The sequence below is a fragment of the Brachypodium distachyon genome, chromosome 3, assembly GCF_000005505.3.
Source record: "Brachypodium distachyon strain Bd21 chromosome 3, Brachypodium_distachyon_v3.0, whole genome shotgun sequence".
NCBI lineage: Eukaryota > Viridiplantae > Streptophyta > Magnoliopsida > Poales > Poaceae > Brachypodium > Brachypodium distachyon.
This window is the reverse complement of record NC_016133.3, coordinates 8,392,053-8,410,275: the sequence shown is the minus strand read 5'-3', so window position 1 is coordinate 8,410,275 and position 18,223 is coordinate 8,392,053. Positions and strand designations below refer to the sequence as shown.

General features: G+C 41.7%; 2 protein-coding genes across 4 annotated transcripts; both read left to right on the top strand.

Annotated features, from left to right (window-relative positions):
* Positions 1 to 252: 252 nt before the first annotated feature.
* Positions 253 to 10,332, top strand: LOC100846924 (probable tocopherol cyclase, chloroplastic). 2 transcript variants are annotated; one of them, XM_010235835.3, is made up of 10 exons: positions 253 to 537; positions 1,016 to 1,260; positions 2,281 to 2,360; positions 3,164 to 3,240; positions 4,203 to 4,372; positions 5,262 to 5,359; positions 6,353 to 6,457; positions 9,076 to 9,192; positions 9,424 to 9,573; positions 9,859 to 10,332. In XM_010235835.3, the coding sequence occupies exons 1-10, from the start codon at positions 338 to 340 to the stop codon at positions 10,030 to 10,032; spliced, it is 1,416 nt and encodes a 471-aa protein (XP_010234137.1). In that variant the 5' UTR covers positions 253 to 337; the 3' UTR covers positions 10,033 to 10,332. The 2 variants fall into 2 exon arrangements, with proteins under 2 accessions (XP_010234137.1, XP_024317006.1); XM_024461238.1 differs by lacking the exons at positions 253 to 537; positions 1,016 to 1,260 and adding an exon at positions 1,313 to 1,652.
* A 1,176-nt stretch (positions 10,333 to 11,508) lies between these two features.
* On the top strand, positions 11,509 to 15,430 carry LOC100846613 (probable inactive nicotinamidase At3g16190). 2 transcript variants are annotated; one of them, XM_010235834.3, is made up of 5 exons: positions 11,509 to 11,922; positions 12,052 to 12,171; positions 13,222 to 13,354; positions 14,179 to 14,295; positions 15,110 to 15,430. In XM_010235834.3, exons 1-5 carry the CDS (start codon positions 11,713 to 11,715, stop codon positions 15,172 to 15,174), a joined length of 645 nt encoding a protein of 214 aa, XP_010234136.1. In that variant the 5' UTR covers positions 11,509 to 11,712; the 3' UTR covers positions 15,175 to 15,430. The 2 variants fall into 2 exon arrangements, with proteins under 2 accessions (XP_010234136.1, XP_003571198.1); XM_003571150.4 differs by having other exon boundaries at positions 11,531 to 11,922; positions 13,222 to 13,453.
* Positions 15,431 to 18,223: the final 2,793 nt, after the last annotated feature.

Genomic DNA, 18,223 nt, shown 5'->3' with positions numbered 1-18,223 from the left:
ATTTCTACAAATGAACATATGGAACTTTTTTTTGAGAAGATGAAACATATGGAACTTGGGAAGCAGACCCAAGGGGGAAGGAAGGACCGAGAGAAACGAAGAGGAAGAACGGAAAGAAACATGGAGCTAGCGGGGCCGGGCCAACATACTCGTTACCCAAAAATGGTTCTTCCGGCGTCAGCAAATATCGACGTGTCACGACCAGTTCCGTGCGCAAAACAAAACACAAAACCAGTCCAGTGAGCCCATCCCCCACCGCTCCATCCCACCCGAGCAAAACCAGAGACGCAACGGAACTGTCGACTCCGTGACTCCGCGCCACAGCCCACACAGCCACATGGGCCTCGTCACTGTCGCCGCCGCCGTCGTGCCGGGCGCGACGCCAGTGCCCCGCGCCCCGCGACCGCGACCGCGGTGGTGCCCCCGGCCCAGCCGCAGCTTCACCACACGCGCGGCCGCCGAGCCGGCGGCTGCGGCGCCCGCCCCCGTCTACGCTCCCACTCCGCGGGACCGGCCCCTGCGGACGCCGCACAGCGGGTAGGTAGTGGCCGAATCAGAGCGATCGTTCTCTTTGTCTGATATCCTAGTTCCGCTCCTGGACCGCGGTGTGGTTCGGGTGGGATGCGCGACCCGCTGCCGCTTTTGTTTTTATTTCAGTTGGAGGCGCGCTTCGGTTTACAATGAGATTATGCTGCCTAGCTTCTATTTGGATTTTGGAAATGTAGCTCCAGCCTCTAGCTCACAGATTGATGGCAGCAATGTGCTTGGTATTCGGGATGAGGAATCACTGAATTTAACCTCCACCTGCTGTGTCTAAGTGTTGGGTTGAGATTCTTCAGAATGTTATAATTTGTTAAGCTCTATTCATAAACCAGGACTACGATATGACACTATGTTTCATGCCATTTACCTCATGGTTCTTCAGAATGTGATAATTTCTATGATAATTTGTTATGCTCTATTCAGAATGGTTTTGAGGTTCGGTACCTAAATGCTTGTGTTGGAAATTTGGCAGTTATCACTACGATGGAACAGCTCGGCCCTTCTTTGAAGGATGGTACTTCAAGGTGTCCATCCCAGAAGTCAGGCAGAGCTTCTGTTTCATGTACTCTGTAGAGAATCCATTTTTCCGTGATGGAATGAGTGCTTTGGACCGGATCTTATATGGTCCACGGTTTACTGGGGTGGGAGCACAAATTCTTGGTGCAGATGACAAGTACATATGCCAGTTCTCTGAAAAATCAAACAATTTTTGGGGAAGTAAGCTACTTGTTGTCTTGTTGAGTCTCTCCTTTCTCGGTTTCTTCGCATTTCTTGCACAAAATGCTGTCTTCCTGTCACCCTTTACCCCCAAAACAAGCTGTGGTCAGCATGATAATTTTGGTGTAACAAAATCGTGGCATGTAGAATAGGGTGCCTCTGTCAAAGTTATAATCAATGGCTTTGTCTGTATATTAATCGTTCAGCTGTACTTTCTTGCCACAAGCTTTGTACAATCACAGTGAATAGTGTTGTTCCTTGTCTCTTAGAAATTTATAATGAAATGGGGATTATGGTGACATTTACAGTTCAGGTCTGATGGCTTAATGTTGATGAAAATGTTGACATGCACCTGGAAAGCCTATCGCAAATCAAAAACTCCAAAATATTAGGTCTGTACCTTGCACGATCTTGTTGTATTAACCACTCACTTAGAGTCAGTTTTGATGAGTCTAGCTAGTTAAGGGAACATTTGCCAATTCAAGTAAGAGGGCGAGTTCAAGTTTGAACTGAACACTCAAGCTCACACAAAAAACATCTTTCACCCAAACAGGACCTAAGACTATTTGCGTAACGAGGGGTTAGCATTTACTACCTTCAATAAAGATATTAGTGTTTAGGACGATACCAGTCACTGTGATGCAAATTTGACCAGTATCTTCTATTTTAATATTTCTGTGAAACATAATAAAACTGTAGTATTGTGGGTGTGATTTTGTGAGACATACACTTAAGTTTTTTCTTACAGGGAAATTTAAATGTACATATAGATAATTGAGCATTACATATTCTTGAGAGTTACGCTTGTTTTGGACGTAGGGGAGTATTTAATATACATCTAAAATCAGTAAAATAAAACTGTAGATTTGAGGAATGACAATGATGCCAAACTAAGCTGTAATATTAAAATTAGTTCATTTATTCTGTTTTTCTGTTTTCTGATAGTGCTTTTCATGTTTGTTTGGAACTTTCTTATGCATTGTTGTGTTGATTCCCAATTAATAAGCTGCCATTCGATAGGTAGGCATGAACTAATGCTTGGAAATACTTTCATTCCCAGTAAAGGCTCAACTTCCCCAGATGGGGAGGTTCCCCCTCAGGTAGATGCTATGTGCTTTATGACTTCTCTGAAGAACCTGCTTAATGACCTGAAGCTATTTTGTACTTAATGTTTCGTACTAAACCACGTTGAATGGCAAACACTGAGCTGCTCTGCATCTATTTGACATCCAGTTAACGCATTCGATAAACAAAAGGCTTCATTTCTTGGTTTGATTTGTGGTTGCAAGTTGCTGCCGTACTTCTCTAGTCTAGCTGATGCACAGTTTTTTTTTCTTGTAAATAATACATATTAATCTAGGTACTGAAGCTTTAGACTTAATCACTGTTTTATCTATTTTCTTTCTTCGTCAGCTACATTTCTAGTGTGATTTGCTTCTACTAAAGTTCTGTTGCTTCGCTTGCCATACAATATTGCCAGGAATAATTTGTTTACTTGCTTAGGGATCATCTTGCTGTGTCATCTTTTGTCGATATTGTAAACGCTTTTGTAGTTAAGTATTTCTAATGAAAGAAGTTCTCTAAAAGGATGATTTCCAATATAGATGCACTTATGCTTTGGTCTTTTCTAACAGTACACGTTTATTATTAAATAATGGTTAATGAATGTTAGTTTTCTACTCTTTTGCATACACTTGATATTTGTACTGATTGATAGGTCTCTCTGTAAAATCTTTGACTTATTCCTCCGATCCTAAATTCTTGTCATTGTTTTAGTACAAACCTAAATTCTTGTCGTTGTTTTAGTTCAAATTTGTACTAAAACAACGACAAGAGTTTAGGATTGGAGGGAGTACAAAAGATTTTCTTGAAATACTCAACAATTTGATTCTTTATCATGCAGGAGTTTTCTAATCGTGTTTTGGAAGGCTACCAAGTCACCCCAATTTGGCATCAGGGCTTCATACGTGATGACGGAAGGCATGCCACATCCCATGTTTATAAAATATGTGTATTAGCGGTCTACTTAACCCTGAACTTTCGATAGCAGCCAACACAATTGATTCATAGGTCCAGCCGCGGAAAATCCTCCAAATCACCCCCAAATGCATTGCAGGTAGGGTGGTTATGATGATTTTGGGAGTGATTTTGAGGATTTACTAAGGTTCAGGTTTGTGCATTGATTGTGCGGCTGAAAGGACAGGTGTGAGGTGTAGGCAGTATGGGAAAATACTGGGTCGTCGCAGTCATATGGGCCAAACCGCTCTTGAAATCATACTTAGGCCCTGTTTGGATTCAAGGTATTTTTTGTGGGAGCTTCTGAAACTTTACCAGGGAATACCTCTCTTCCAAACAGGGCCTTATGGATTACTGATCCGCTAGTGTCATATTGGAAGTTTAGGCAGCGGACTCAGTAGTGAAATCATGACTCTTCATGGGAGTAATGTGGACTCTTTCCTTACTGTTAGTAGGTTTCTTAACTATTAGTCTATTTTCATACTTGCATATCATGGTTAAAATTTTATGTGTTAAAAAATTTGGAGGTTCAAATATAGCCACAGTTCCAGATAACAAATAGAAATTGATATGGGATGTTTGATTTCATCTTATGCTATAAAGTGTAAGCAAAAGTAAACATATGATGTGGCATTTATATATTGCTCTATGAAATGTTGATTTCATCTTATGTTACAAAGTGTAAGAAAAGGTAAACAAACGATGGTTAATGGCTAAATGCTTTTATCTTATGGAGCAACCGTACATACTGGCTACTAGTTATTTCTCTAGATGTTACATACCCAAATTTGAGCAAATTTTCTCGCATAACAATTGATGTTAGTTGCCGCAAAACGTACGTTAGTTGTCCCTTAAATGGAGATCGAGTAAACAAAATGATGTCCCCCTTTTATATCATAAACTGAGCTAGTTGTTGGCCCTAGCAGGTCGAAGTATGTGCCAAATGTCCAAACAGCTCGTTGGGAGTACAGCACTCGTCCAGTGTGTGGCTGGGGTGATGTCACATCTAAGCAGAAGTCCACTGCTGGTTGGCTTGCTGCTTTTCCGCTCTTTGAACCTCATTGGCAAATATGTATGGCTGGTGGCGTATCCACAGGTTTGTGCCTGCACATTGAAAGATGTTGAGTCATTCTAAATTTCTAATTGACATGCCATTTTTAAGTTTATCCTTCGTTGATGGCACACGTACTGTCTATTAATTTACTGAAGGAATTGTTCATCTGTAATGTGTAAGACTACTATACAGATGGTGCATCGACCTCTGATTAATTTACTATTCTACTGTAATAAATGAACGCCTTATGCGCAAACTAACCATGTAAAATTGAATTATAATTTTTTGTCCTGGACAATGTTCTTTATAATTCTTCATCTAAAATACGAAATTGAATTTTCATTACCAAAGCTTAAATTCATTTTTCTGCCCTTTTCTATGATGGTCAATTGGTCATAGAAACCATAGTTGCATGTATCACATTGAGTTAAATTCTTTTTTCTTTCATAGAATGAAGCATTCAGTTCAGTCCTAAATTACAGTACTCTGCAATTGTTAACAAAGTATCTTTTCACATTGCTTTCATTGTTCTAGCAGATCTTTACAGTTTTGTGAGTCATGGGTCTCACGATAGGAGGATGGTATTTTAAACTGGTTTGCTACATGTTGTCTATGACAAGTTACTTTGCCCCCTGCTATTACATCTTAGAAATCCATCCTTGTAGCTCATATCAACAGTTAAACTGGAATAGTGTATGTGTGTTATATAAAAGAAGTAGCATTCCATGATATATACCTATTCCCTATCACATTCAACAGTTTTTTAGAGGGTTAAAAAAATGTAAATTTTAACTTTCGGAAACTCGTATGCGACATGTCACTGGAAGAACTTAGATGTTTGGCATAAAAAGCAGTTGCAATTCATCATAGACCTATTCCCTTTTATAATATTCAGTTATATTAACTTCTGTGGTATGTAAATACTTCTCAGGATGGATAGAATGGGATGGGGAACGGTTTGAATTCGAAAATGCTCCATCTTATTCAGAAAAGAACTGGGGTGGGGGTTTCCCAAGGAAGTGGTATTGGGTATGTTTCTCAATCTTTTCTGACCTCTGATCTTCTGCAAGTCCTGATGCTATGGTTGATTATCATATTGAGTACATCGTACATTATTTACAGATCACAAAATATGTCTTCTTGTTCTTGGTCATAATTTTAGTTCCATAGTATCAGTAATGTCTCCAATGGTTTTACTGATAGATTGTGATAGATTGGGAGCCTGGAGGCTGGGCTTTTGTGTTAGACTGGGAGGCTGCTTGGCAGCAGCTCCATGATCGCCAGCCGTCTTCAGCTCCAGACTTTGTTGCTCCACTGAGCAGGGACCCTGGTGGCTGCAAAGGCAGCTCCGCCATTCTCTGCGTTCGCCACATTCTCTTGTAGTGGGTGTCTAATGACGGACACTGCTAGAGGTGACCATTGGCGGTGGTGGATGTGTCGTGCGCAACAGCGAAGCCTCCTCTGCTCTGCCAGTAGGAGTACCACTGCCCCATGTCGCGTAGTGCTGCATGCACTCCCAGCTGCCCTCAGTGGGTTCGCTTATAGCTTCATCGTTGGTAGCTTTGCTTGTTTGATCATCATTCTTGGAAGGTCATATCCTGAAGTTCTATGATCCTACTGAAGATTGCATCATGACCGAAACCCTTGCTACTGACCATTGATAGTGAGCAACAGTTTGCTCTGATACTAAATGTTTCAGACTAGTGTTGAGAGGGAGGGGCTCTCGCCTCGGGAGGCAAGGTAGATGAACTAATCTTCCATTTTTCTTGCTTAATTTCAGAGGGTCCACGATCGTCCTGTTATATAGAACTACTTGCTTGATCCACTAGCCGAATCTACACTTGAAACTTTTGATCCTATAATATCTGCACCCTAACTTGGTGCCACGTGGGCCATGTACTGCATGTACATGACTGAGGATATACTATTTGAATGTTTTTGAAATAGATCATTGTTCTGTATTTCTTGGTTAACTAGGCACTAACATGGACGTAACCAATTGTACTCTCTTTGCTGATACAGATCCAGTGCAATGTCTTCTCAGGGGCATCTGGTGAAGTTGCTTTAACTGCTGCTGGTGGATTGAGGAAAATTGGATTGGGAGACACCTACGAGAGTCCTTCGCTGGTACATATCTGATACTTTCAACTTATTATCCGGTGCATGCTTCTAAAGTTCTAATTTGCGCTAAAAGCTATTTTTGACCAGTCATCATGCAAGCATACACAAGTTTGATCCATGCATATCTGCCAAAAAAGAAAGATTATTGTTGGGCTTAAGCTGATAAAAGTTCTGGAAGTGCAACTTCTCATGTGGTACTTTTGAAAATGCTAATGCATTTTTCATTCCAAATTGGTCACTTTTATGATGTTGTACACAATTTGGTGGATAACTAAGTGCATCCCCATCGTAGCACCTCTAAATTAGGTATTAAGGTGGAAACATCAGCTTCCGCTCTCCAATCTATCTTGTTAGCTACTCTTTACATCCAAGCACCACCCTTAGAAGCTAAGGTATAACTAAGTAATTTTATTACACATATTGAGAGAAAGAAAATTGGTGGATAACTTCTTAGAGATGGCGCTAAGCGTTTTGTTCTTAGCACCTACTCTTCCAGCCATTAGCACTGGTTGTAGGTAGGTAGTTTCTCTCTCCTTTGATGTCTGCTTAAGAACTCTGCCTTTTTATTATCTGTGGTGATAAGTTTGACCTAAGATCATTAACGAGATGAACCTTATCGGGATGCAGATCTAGATCACAAATAAGCAGTGATGCGCATAACGAGTGCTAGTAGCTAGTAGTGTTAGTTAGATCCCTAGCTTATGTCACTTGGCTAGGCTTGATTAATAGCTAGCTTATTAGCCAAGGGAAGTAAGTCCTGTTATTTTGTTGGTACTAGCCGAGCCACTATTAAAGCATGGCCTGCATGTGAGTTGGACGAAAGGGTGTAACTTTGTGCGTCCGTGTAAGCCAATTCTGCTCTTCTTCCACAGCTAGGTCTTTGCTGCCCACTGCAATTACGAGCTATAATGCTAAGCTAATGAAGGCTTGCAATACTACCAAATGACATCCCTTGCCTAGCAAGTCTAGGATTCTCTTAGCTTGGCATCCAAATGTACTCTAAACTAGTGGATACCCCGCACGTTGCTGTGGGCCTCAAAATGCAATGCATTTGCCCTACATAAAGAAAAAATGGATTGCAAATAAACAATATAGAAATATTGAAACTCATGATATTATTGACTTAAGAGATGACGTAAATGTGTTTGTATGGTGTACAAATTTGTTTATCGTCGGGACTAATTTCTCATGTGACTGAAAAGACAAAAATATTTAGCTTGAACTACATGTTGTTGTTGCTCTGAGTTTCATAAGAATAACACTTTTTAATATAATCAATGCTGACAAATGGATGGTCACACGGTAGATTGGTTGGAGATGTGAGCATGAGAAGACATGGTTTTAAAAGTTAAACACACCGGTGGTGGTTTAGTATCCCTCAGCCGTTGAATTAAATCCGTACAGTTCTTATGAGCTTCCCATGCTGGAATGCTGAGAGCAAAGAGGACATATTTCATGAATTAGGTGACTTCTGAGGTAAAAAGTTATGATGAGAGTGCCTTGAGGTAAAAAAGTTATGTTTCTGTCACATGCGGAGGACAATATGCATGTTGAGCTTGCAAACATCAAATGAATCTTAGTGGGAATCAATTTGATGACGTGACACTCCGTATGTTGAGCTTAGTTGGATCAACTCAATGATGACATGGCACTTTGCATGTTGAACTTAGTGGGAATTAACTTGATGATGTGGACACTTTGCATGTTGAGCTTGCAAACATTAAATGACTTTTAGTGGGGATCAACTTTATAGAGATTATAGATTACTGCACCTGTAAACATTTTTCTTCTTGGTTAGACATGCATGTAGTCTTTTTGGTCTGCATTTATACACGACATGTTGTGCTTGTCATCTAGATTTCCATTCCTGTTAATTCCAATGATGGGGCTTGTAAAGTTTAAATACATAAGTTATTCCTCAGTCCCATATTAAGTGTCGCTGATTTAGTACATCCCATACTAAGTGTTGCTGATTTAGTATGTACTAAATCTAAATCAGCGACACTTAATATGGGATGGGGGGAGTAGAACAGAATGGCATATTTGAACAAGTCTGCACTTTTATAGTTAACTATCTTTCCATCTCACATGATTATTCTCTGGAATTTGTTCCATTTCAAATTTCTCTTTTCTTGTCTGGTTAGTCATTACGGTAGGAATTTGTATCCTCCTAGGTGAATTTGATAGCTCCTGTCTATATGATACTCCCTCCGTTCCTAAATACTTGTCGCTGTTTTAGTTCAAGTTTGCACTAAAACAGCGACAAGTATTTAGGAATGGAGGAAGTAATTTCTAACCTCCTATCGCAAATGGAACCGTGTAATATATTATGCACCACCCCATCTCCAGATGACTCTCATCGATAAAAACAATTGATCCACGTGGAATTAATGACATGGGCTTGTGGCTTGGCTTCAAAGAGCTATACAGTACAATAGTAATAATTAGACTTTTGATAGTGGAAACAACCAATGGACAGAAAAATCTTCTGGGGTGCATTGCATGTTTGCTTGGATATCTAGCACGTGAAATATGATATATACTTTAAGAAATCTGTAATGAGAAATGGAAGATAAAAAAGATTCAGTTGCCCAGCATAAGATTTTAGTTTTTGTTCTCTGCAGATTGGCGTCCATTACGATGGAGTATTCTATGAATTTGTGCCTTGGACTGGGACAGTAAGCTGGGACATTGCTCCTTGGGGTCAATGGAAGATGTCTGGCGAGAACAAAAGTCATTTGGTAATTATCATTCAATCTGGTTAGAAAATCAATTTGCTTGTACTGTGTTCAGTCTTTTGTTGGTTGTCTTGGCTTATATTTAAAATTGACCAAGAGACTTAATTTTATATAATCTTATACTCATCAACTTGCAACAATCTCTGCATTTAAGCTCGAGTGTTTACTACTGGAGGCAGGACACTTGGATTTTATTCTATGCCTGATTAATAACATGCATTCCTAGTTCCTCAGGTTGAAATAGAAGCAACCACCAAAGAACCAGGCACCACTTTGCGAGCTCCAACGATGGAGGCTGGATTGGTACCAGCATGCAAAGACACCTGTTATGGTGATCTCAAGCTGCAACTGTGGGAAAAGAGACACGATGGTGGCAAAGGGAAGGTATGCATGCATGATTTTACAAGCCAATGGATCTTATTTTCAGATAAATTGCTTATTATGTCCTCTGTTGTGAAGTGTAAGGCGATATTTGACCCGGTACCAGTCCCCTAAAATTGAGCTTTTACTATCGATAATATACAGATCATTCTGTACCGGGTGTCAGTTTCTGGTTCCGGCAACTGGTTGGTGTATTGGGACGCTTTTATAGGACAGTTTGTAGAGAGTAACTTGTCGGCAGTATAAAATCATAGATACATACAGCAACATGAACTACTTTGCTTGCAGATGATACTCGATACCACAAGCAACATGGCAGCGCTGGAAGTTGGAGGAGGCCCCTGGTTCAACGAGTGGAAAGGCACAACTGTTTCGAACGAGCTTGTGAATAGCATTATTGGCACGCAGGTTGATGTGGATAGCCTCCTGCTGATTCCAGTTCTCAAGCCCCCCGGTCTGTAGGACTATACACAAGGAACCATCGAGAAGTTGAGTAAACATGCCATGAAGCTACTCCAGGTTTCTTTTCTCTCGACTGAGGTTTGTGTTCAGAGTGAATTGCATAATTGGTTGCCTGCACATAAATGGTCAAGAGCAGACGACTGCTTCTCAATGTTTTGTAGCCTTGGACGTATGAGTCCGCTGGATCTTATACCTATCAGAAATGACATAATGCAAATAATGAATAGTTGGAAGAGAAACATCCTTACATTAAAGAGTTTGTCCTGGACAAAAATAAAGCACAAGTATATTTCTTGTTTACGGCCTCTTTGATTCAAAGGAATTTTAGAGGATCCTATTCCTAAGGAATATTTTCCTATACAGCTCGTTTGATTCGCATGTTTTGAAACCATATGTTTGTTCTTTTTGTTTGGACTGCTTTGCATGCAATTCCAAAGGAAAATCATGCGGTCCACCCTCATGAATTTTTGTCTTCGTTTCTAGGACAAATATGTCCGCACATAATCCTTCAAATAGGTATTTTTTCATGTGGTGCAATCAAACAGCTTTTACTTCATATTCTTGTGTTTTGAATTTATGCAGAAATCAATATGGTATGACATTCAATTCTAGGTTTTTGTTTCTTTCTATTTCTGTGTTTTTCAAATCCCCCAAATCAAGTGGCCTTTATGTTCTTAGAACGGGAAATTGTCGATTTCACTGGAAACACTTCACATAAGGGGATGTTGTACTCGGCAGCTAAATACGGATACACACGTCACTTCACTTTGTCTATAGGTGACGTGGATACCACCATCTGCTGCCCGTTAGGTGCTATGTCCCGAGAGGCTAAATATCTCCTTGCCATGGGTTCCATAAGTATAGTGTAATAGTGAGTGTAATAAACCGACGCATGTTCTGGTTCATGTTGTTGCGCGTCGCTCTCAAGATGAATACTCTGCAAGTACTTCGTATCTTATCCGTCCAACAAAGAATGTCTCCATTTGACTAAATTTAAATCCATATAGACAAACTTGAGACATCTTTTATTGGACTGAGGGAATATATATTTTTGGGTTAAGTGTTCTGAGACGATGTAACCGACGTGGAACTTTTCGCAGTCTTCTCTCCTCGCAAATGACCCAGATCGTAAGGCCTACTAGTTTGGAGAACTCGTGACTTTATTACAAGCATCTGCTAAGCGGCCCTGTTAAAATTCAATTTTGTAACCTTCGTCATCGATCTTCCACCGCAATAATTTTCCTTTTTTTCAAACAACGGGCCTCCCATGGTTTTTCTTGCATTAAAGAAAAGAAACCGCCAGCCGTTGCAATAGTTTGGTAGGGACAATGTTCATTGCCGAGCAAAGTATCCCACACAATCCAAAACGGATCAAAGGACGTTACTACTACCATGTTCCAAGCTTTGACCTGGATATCACTTTACAACGACCAGTGTCAAACGTCACCGCCCTGCGTTTCAATTTTGTCAACATCCGACGATCGACTAGCCGGTGGGCGAGCACCAACTCTTCAAACCAAACCGCGGCAGTCTCTCCTGTCGCGCATCCAAATCCATCTATAATCCTCTCCCAAAACCATTTACAAAATCGCTCAACAGTGCTCTTGGACCAGAGAAAAAAAAGAGAGAAAGAAAAGAAGGAATTTTTACCCGTGGTGTTCTGTTTCTAATCGGTGATTTATGCCATCACATCTGGCGTTGCTTTCGTGCCTGCTGGTGCTGGTCCTCTCCCTCGATAAGTTCCTCCTCCACTACCTCAGGAAGCGCTGGCTCTCTGGAGGAGGCGGCAGCATAATCCCCAGGATCCCGACCAGCCCCTTCAAGTCGCAGCGATCCATGGCGGCCGCCGCCAAGTGGACCGAGACGGCCATGCTCGTCATCGACATGCAGGTCGGTTCTTGGTTTCTCGATTTTGGGTCTGCCTCTCTTTTCTTTTGCACAAAAAGAATGAATTCGTGGTTACCTACTTGTGAATTATGGTGGATTTATGGGCGGAATTGGTGGTGGTTGGGGTTGCAGAAGGATTTCGTCGACCCGGCGATGGGAAGCCCGGTGCTGGTAGCCGGCGGCGAGGGCGTAGTCCCCACCGTCGCTGAGGCCGTCTCCGTGGCGCGGGAGCGCGGCATCTTCGTCGTCTGGGTCAGTTGATTCATCTTCCCTAGTATTACTAATTTGATTCTTGTTGAATTTGTAATGTATGTGCAATTTCTTGTTCCAATACTCTCCAATTTAGTGGCTCCATGCTCGGGGTTAATTTTTCGGGTCGTCTTTTGTACGATTAGCTCTGCAGTGATCGATAATCTCTACATTTTTTGGTTCGCATGAAAAGAACAGGGACAACTTGGTAGATAGAATTAAGAATATTCACTCTCCGGCCCCCGCTAGCCTCACAGACTTCTTCACTGCTCCTATTATCTTGGTCAAATGCAAACCACATCTTAAGCCAATGACCGGTATCTCATTGTTTTCAGAATCTGCTTACTTGCTTGGGCCATCCTGCTCACGTCTTTTAGTCAAAACATATTTTTTTGGGTGCAGTAGTGATCGGCGAACAATGTATGTTCAACATCTGTCAGTAATTCAGCATTAGATGGTGGGGAAGTGCAATAGCTCTGTGAATTTCGATTTTGTACCTACCATGACTGGCAATAAATTAGAACGATTTCTTTTGTTTTGCTTTTTTCTTTGGGGACATCTGGAACCAAGTTCTGTGCAAGACGTCTCATGGTTGCTGGATTAGGTGGCTGCTGTCATGATTTATTTGCTTCACCTAGAAAGAGCATAAAGTTTGAGTGTTGTCAATTGTTTGGACTGGTATCATTTTATTCTAAAATCTGATACAAAACGAATCGTTCAGCTAGCATCTGTTTCCTATTTCAGGTACTTTACCTGCATGAAGTCATGAACCAAATATAACATGCAGTGCACATCACCTAAGTTAAAAATCAGTTTTCTTTTGTCTTTTAGAATTGTTGCATTGGTAACTTTTGCATCCATAGGTTCTTGGTTGTGTTGATGTACAAGAAATTTCTGGACTATGCTCAATATGCTTTATGATACTCAGTGGTTTCGTTTATGTAACCTACACTTCTTCCTTTGTACACAAAGCAATGTGCTTCTTGTAGTAGGTAATAGTTTGAATGTTCAGGCACTGACAGAGGCACTAACTGATGATGATCTACGATTTAGGTGGTAAGAGAGCATGACCCTTCTGGAAGAGATGTTGAACTTTTTCGCAGGCATTTGTATTCTGGTGGGAAGGGTCCAACAGCAAAAGGTTCGAAAGGTGCAGAGCTAGCTGATGGGCTTGTTATCAAAGAAGGTGACTATAAGTTGGTGAAGACAAGATTTAGTGCTTTCTTTGCAACGCACCTCGATTCTGTTCTTAAAACACTAGGAATAAAGAACTTGGTGATTGTTGGTAAGCACTTCCTGTAATGTTCATCTCTTTGTTCTTTAATATTTAGCTTAGCTCATGTTTTCAAGATGTACGATGGGTATAATTAAGTTGGAAATAATTAATCTTGACACATAACATTGTGTTCTGTTCATGTGTGTATGCACATAGTTAAGTGCTGGTGGGGAGTTCATCTTGGTGATTTCCTTACTGGAGAAATCAACGAGTTGTGTTCACATTGGTAGATGGCATGTGTTCACATCATCACATGTCTAGGGAGTTGAAGGATCCTAAAGAAGGCTGTATATACCTTGTAGCCAGTATGTAAAGAGAACTGAGTTGAAAAATTATAGAAGAAAGAACTGGCAGGAATAAAAATACTGCCTACTAAAAATCTGTAAATCTGTTCCTCCTAGTGCATGTGTATCCTATAGAGAAGAACGAAATGCGTGTATTCTCTCCATGCGTGGAGCACCACGACTGGGAGAATGCGAGACGGAGGAATGCCTTGCGTGTTCAACTAATCAACTCCAACAAGCCATGCTAATATCAGAGGGATGTTTCATAAGGGAACAAATGTACAGTGCAGCACCTTTAAACAGTTGTACAGAACATTGATTGTTTCTATCATTTTGTGCTTGAGCAAACAACAGATATTGTTTTCTTTGTTTTGTGCTTGAGAGTCCCATACCAGTATACCACGCTAAACAGAAGCATTTACTCATGTGCATATATGTGTTGATTTTCAGGGGTTCAAACACCAAATTGCATTCGGCAGACTGCCTATGATGCTGTAGCACTGGACTATGAGAAAGTTACAGTCATTATTGATGCAACAGCGGCTGCGAGGCCAGATATACATTTATGTAAGTACTCATGTTTCATGTTACCCCTTCCATATATTACTCTCCACGTTACACAACTTCCTAGCTGTATATTGGTAATATTGGATGTGTATGTTTAGACATATTATTGAATATTAACAGGAAAGCTTGAATGGTAATTTCTCGTATTAACAAAATTCACTTTTATGATCCTTCTTTTATCTCCTGTCGTGGGGAGTTCTGGTACTGGGAAGTGGGAACAATAGACGAGATGAAATAAAGAGCTATAGTCACTTGAATACCTATTGTTGTATTGTATTGTCATAAAACTATAGTGGCATAGGTGTTTATGTCCAAATAACACTTAAATCATTGATCAGCATTAGTACATGATTAATCTATTTTTCTTTAGGGGTTTCTCAAATTGGAAGATGAATAGTTGATCTTGTCTTAGCACCTGGGTGATTGGACGCTACGAGATCACTGAACCTATATTTCCTGATGTCACTGCCATTTTAAGATCATTTGCAAGAAGTAAACACCCTTAAAAGGAATTTAACTCGTGACATCTAAATTCACGCTAAGCATGAATTTAGTACTTGGCAGCGTGTCAACATGCCGCAGCTTGGAAAGGGCAGGTAGTAAGTTGAAATATCTTTAAATGGGCAGTTTGATCAGCTAATGAGAAAGGTACAATTCATTGTATGAAACAGACAATTACAGGCTTATAGCTGCAGCTCAGGTGCAATGCTGCCATCTTTATAGTCATAGAGAAAAATTAACATTTTGCAAATTCCCTTTAGCCTGTTTCATGGGATTAAGTGATGACTGAACACACATACTTTATGTTAAACAGCAAATATCAGAGACATGAAGAATATTGGCGTGGAAGCACCAACCTTGGAAGAGTGGCGCCATTAAGCTTGCTGGTGGTGTACTTCATTCTCAGCACAATGGAACATACCTGGGTGCATCAAAAGAAGTGGGCCACTTCTTTTTTTTCCCTTTTGGTCTGGATGAATTTAGTGTTATTAGTCTTGTAAGGCTGGATGCATACAACTTCTAATCCCTATACTACTTAGAGTTGAGGTAGAAGCTTATAGTTATATTAGGCTGGATGCATAAAACTTATATAATCCCTATGCGTATGTTGATTCGAAGCGCGCTAGGCTGGTCCGATACATGCCCCTTGATAGGCTAATTAAACTATAAGGAGTCCTTTAAATTAAGGGGGCTTGCTGAGAACATCAACGTGTCATTTGCTGGGATCGCTCGGGTGCTCCTGAGATATCAAGGCCGGCCCAAGAGGAAGCTTCGTGTGTGGAGATTGGTAACACGGACTGCGTTGCGCCCCTGGCCCGTCTCGACTCAGACCTCCAAATACTAAGGCCAATCCCTACCTTTTCCTTTTCCACAAAGCAAAAGGTCATGACCTAGCGTCTCAAGAAGGCGGCTGTGCCGCCGCCAAACCCTAGCTCATGGAGGGACGTGGGATTGAGTGGCCATGGCCGGTGTAGCGTTGCAGCATACGACGGGTGGACTGCGATGTTGTGTCGACCTTAAGATGGAGGGTGGCTGAGGCGGACGAGCGGTGGTGCTGAGGCGGACAGCCAGATCCATGACCTCTCGAGCTTCGCCGTTTCCACCGGATTCGTTCTCCCAGAGCTGAGGCGGACAACCAGAGCCACTACCTCCTCTCCCCAACCATGGGTCTACTTTCCAAGGTACCAGGGGTAGACGCGTTGCTCGCTGTCCGTGGTGTAAAACGACCCTTGCAGCGGTAGTACGTGCAGCAAACTTCGCATCCTCCGCCAACTGAGGCTCTGCTTCACGTGCTTGATGAAGCAACTCCGTGATATCATGGTATTGGTAATGCCGGACAATGGGCTTGGCATTGAAGTTCAGACTAGAAAGGAAACGCTGCATGGTTTGTTCGGCATCTTCACGCACGCGGACACGCTGCATAATAAGCTCCATCTCCTGATGATAGTCATCCACGGACTTGGTACCTTGCTTCAAATTCTGCAACTTATCATAAAATGGTTGTAGTTGTGTGGAATAAAACGCTCACGCATCTCGCGTTTCATGGACAACCAAGTAACAATAGCGGGCAATCCGTTCTCTTCTCGTGTTTGCACAAGGTTCTCCCATCATAGCAAAGCATAACCATCAAATTCAAAGGACGCCAACTTGATCTTTCTATCTTCGGTGTACTCATGCATGCTCCATAACTTTTCAACCTTCAGCTCCCAATTGATATACTCGTCAACATCAGTGGAGCCTTCAAACTTTGGAATTGTAAACTTGGGCCTGCCCAAGCCATCATCATCACGATGGTGTGGCTGCCTGAAATCACCGTCAACATCACGATGAGCAAATCCACGACCATGCGGACCACCACCACGATCACCCATCCCGCGACCATTGGGAATGTCATGGTGCACTCGAGGATCACGATTGTCTTGCTGAAACCGTTCACGTCGACCGCCATCATCCTCACGATGTGCCTCCTCACGACCATGGACACTCTCGCCATCACCTTGCAACCATTCCAAAGTGGTTTGAATAGCACCAATGGACCGCTGTAGCGCGTCAACCGACTGCTGCAACGCGGTGATAGATTGATGCGTGTCATTCACGGTCTTCTCGGTATTGTCCACTTTCAGCTCCATGTTCTGCACTTGCTCTGCGAGGGGATCAATTTGGAGGCCGAGTTGACGCTGAAAGTGCATACGAAGCGCCTCATATTGATAGAACTGCACCGAGGCTGTAGGATCTTGCTTCTTCTCCACATCGTATTGATCAACGTCTGTAGACATGGTAGACACAAAAATAGCAGCAACCAAGTGTAGATATATAGGTGGAAACTCTCAACTCACTCAAAACTGAAAATAACAAGGTATTTTACCGTTCCGAAGTGAATTGAAAAAACTACTTACCGCTGCGGTGGCTGAAACGCACGTGTGTGATCAAGCGAATTTTATGGGTCAAGACTATCACACGACAACTAAGATGTATAAGGTGGAGCTTGGTTGGGATACCTAACAACACCAAATTTACAAGGCCTAGTGCTGATCGTATGACTCGACTCACAAGGGAAACACACACGGTGGAGATAATTGAGGCAAATGCAACTATATGGAAGAGCTGAAAATATGAGATACGTTGAAGATAAGCTCGTGTTGCAATGCACAAGGAGAGACACTAGCAAAAGCTCAAAGGAAACGGGCACAAGATTGCTCAAACGACAATTGGAAATAGCAAATTTTGGATCACAAATTTTCCGCTACAACGGCGGATAGCTAAAAATGATCCCGGAAGTGTAAAAACAGTATAGACTTGAAAAAAATTTGGAGAGAGGTCCAGACTCTTTTTTTTTTGCTCTCCCCTACTCTTTCCTTGCGGCCGAAGCTTTGCCGGGAAACAACTTACAAATCAATTGGATCTTTTCTTAACAAGAGCAGCCCATGAGCAAAAAATATGCTAGTCTCAAATAATGAAGTTTACGCAAGACTGGAAGGTTGGCAAACCGAAACCAAAACCAACTAGGACTCCGCAACTCGGATCGGCAAAGGAAAACCGACCCCAAGCTGAACCCGGATTGGAAACAAGAAACCTAAAAGTACTTGAAGTCGGGAAGGACAGGCCGACTGAAAATAGGACTCGGATCGGACACAAGAAACCGATCTAACCTTGACGCAGAAACAGCAATCCGACTAGAAGAAGGACTCGGCCACAAAACTGATCTCGACGACTCCGACTAGAACAAGGGTAAAAACTGATCTCGCCGACTTAGAGTAGAACACGGAAACAAACCTATAAGATCTACGAAACAGAAAAAGGATACGCAAAGGAACAATGACCAGCAACTAAACACAAGTAAACGGTGCAACTAAGGCTATGGCAAAATCTAACCTAAAAATTTTTGGTATGGCTTTTTCTGGATAGGACGAAAAACAAATCTAACTAC

Coding starts and splice junctions, on each gene's coding strand:
- LOC100846613 (XM_003571150.4), top strand. CDS start 11,713: ATGCCATCACATCTGGCGTTGCTTTCGTGCCTGCTGGTGCTGGTCCTC. Junction 12,172..13,221: donor GCGGCATCTTCGTCGTCTGG/GTCAGTTGATTC, acceptor TCTACGATTTAG/GTGGTAAGAGAGCATGACCC. Junction 13,454..14,178: donor AAAGAACTTGGTGATTGTTG/GTAAGCACTTCC, acceptor GTTGATTTTCAG/GGGTTCAAACACCAAATTGC.
- LOC100846924 (XM_010235835.3), top strand. CDS start 338: ATGGGCCTCGTCACTGTCGCCGCCGCCGTCGTGCCGGGCGCGACGCCA. Junction 4,373..5,261: donor GGCTGGTGGCGTATCCACAG/GTTTGTGCCTGC, acceptor AATACTTCTCAG/GATGGATAGAATGGGATGGG. Junction 9,574..9,858: donor ACGATGGTGGCAAAGGGAAG/GTATGCATGCAT, acceptor CTTTGCTTGCAG/ATGATACTCGATACCACAAG.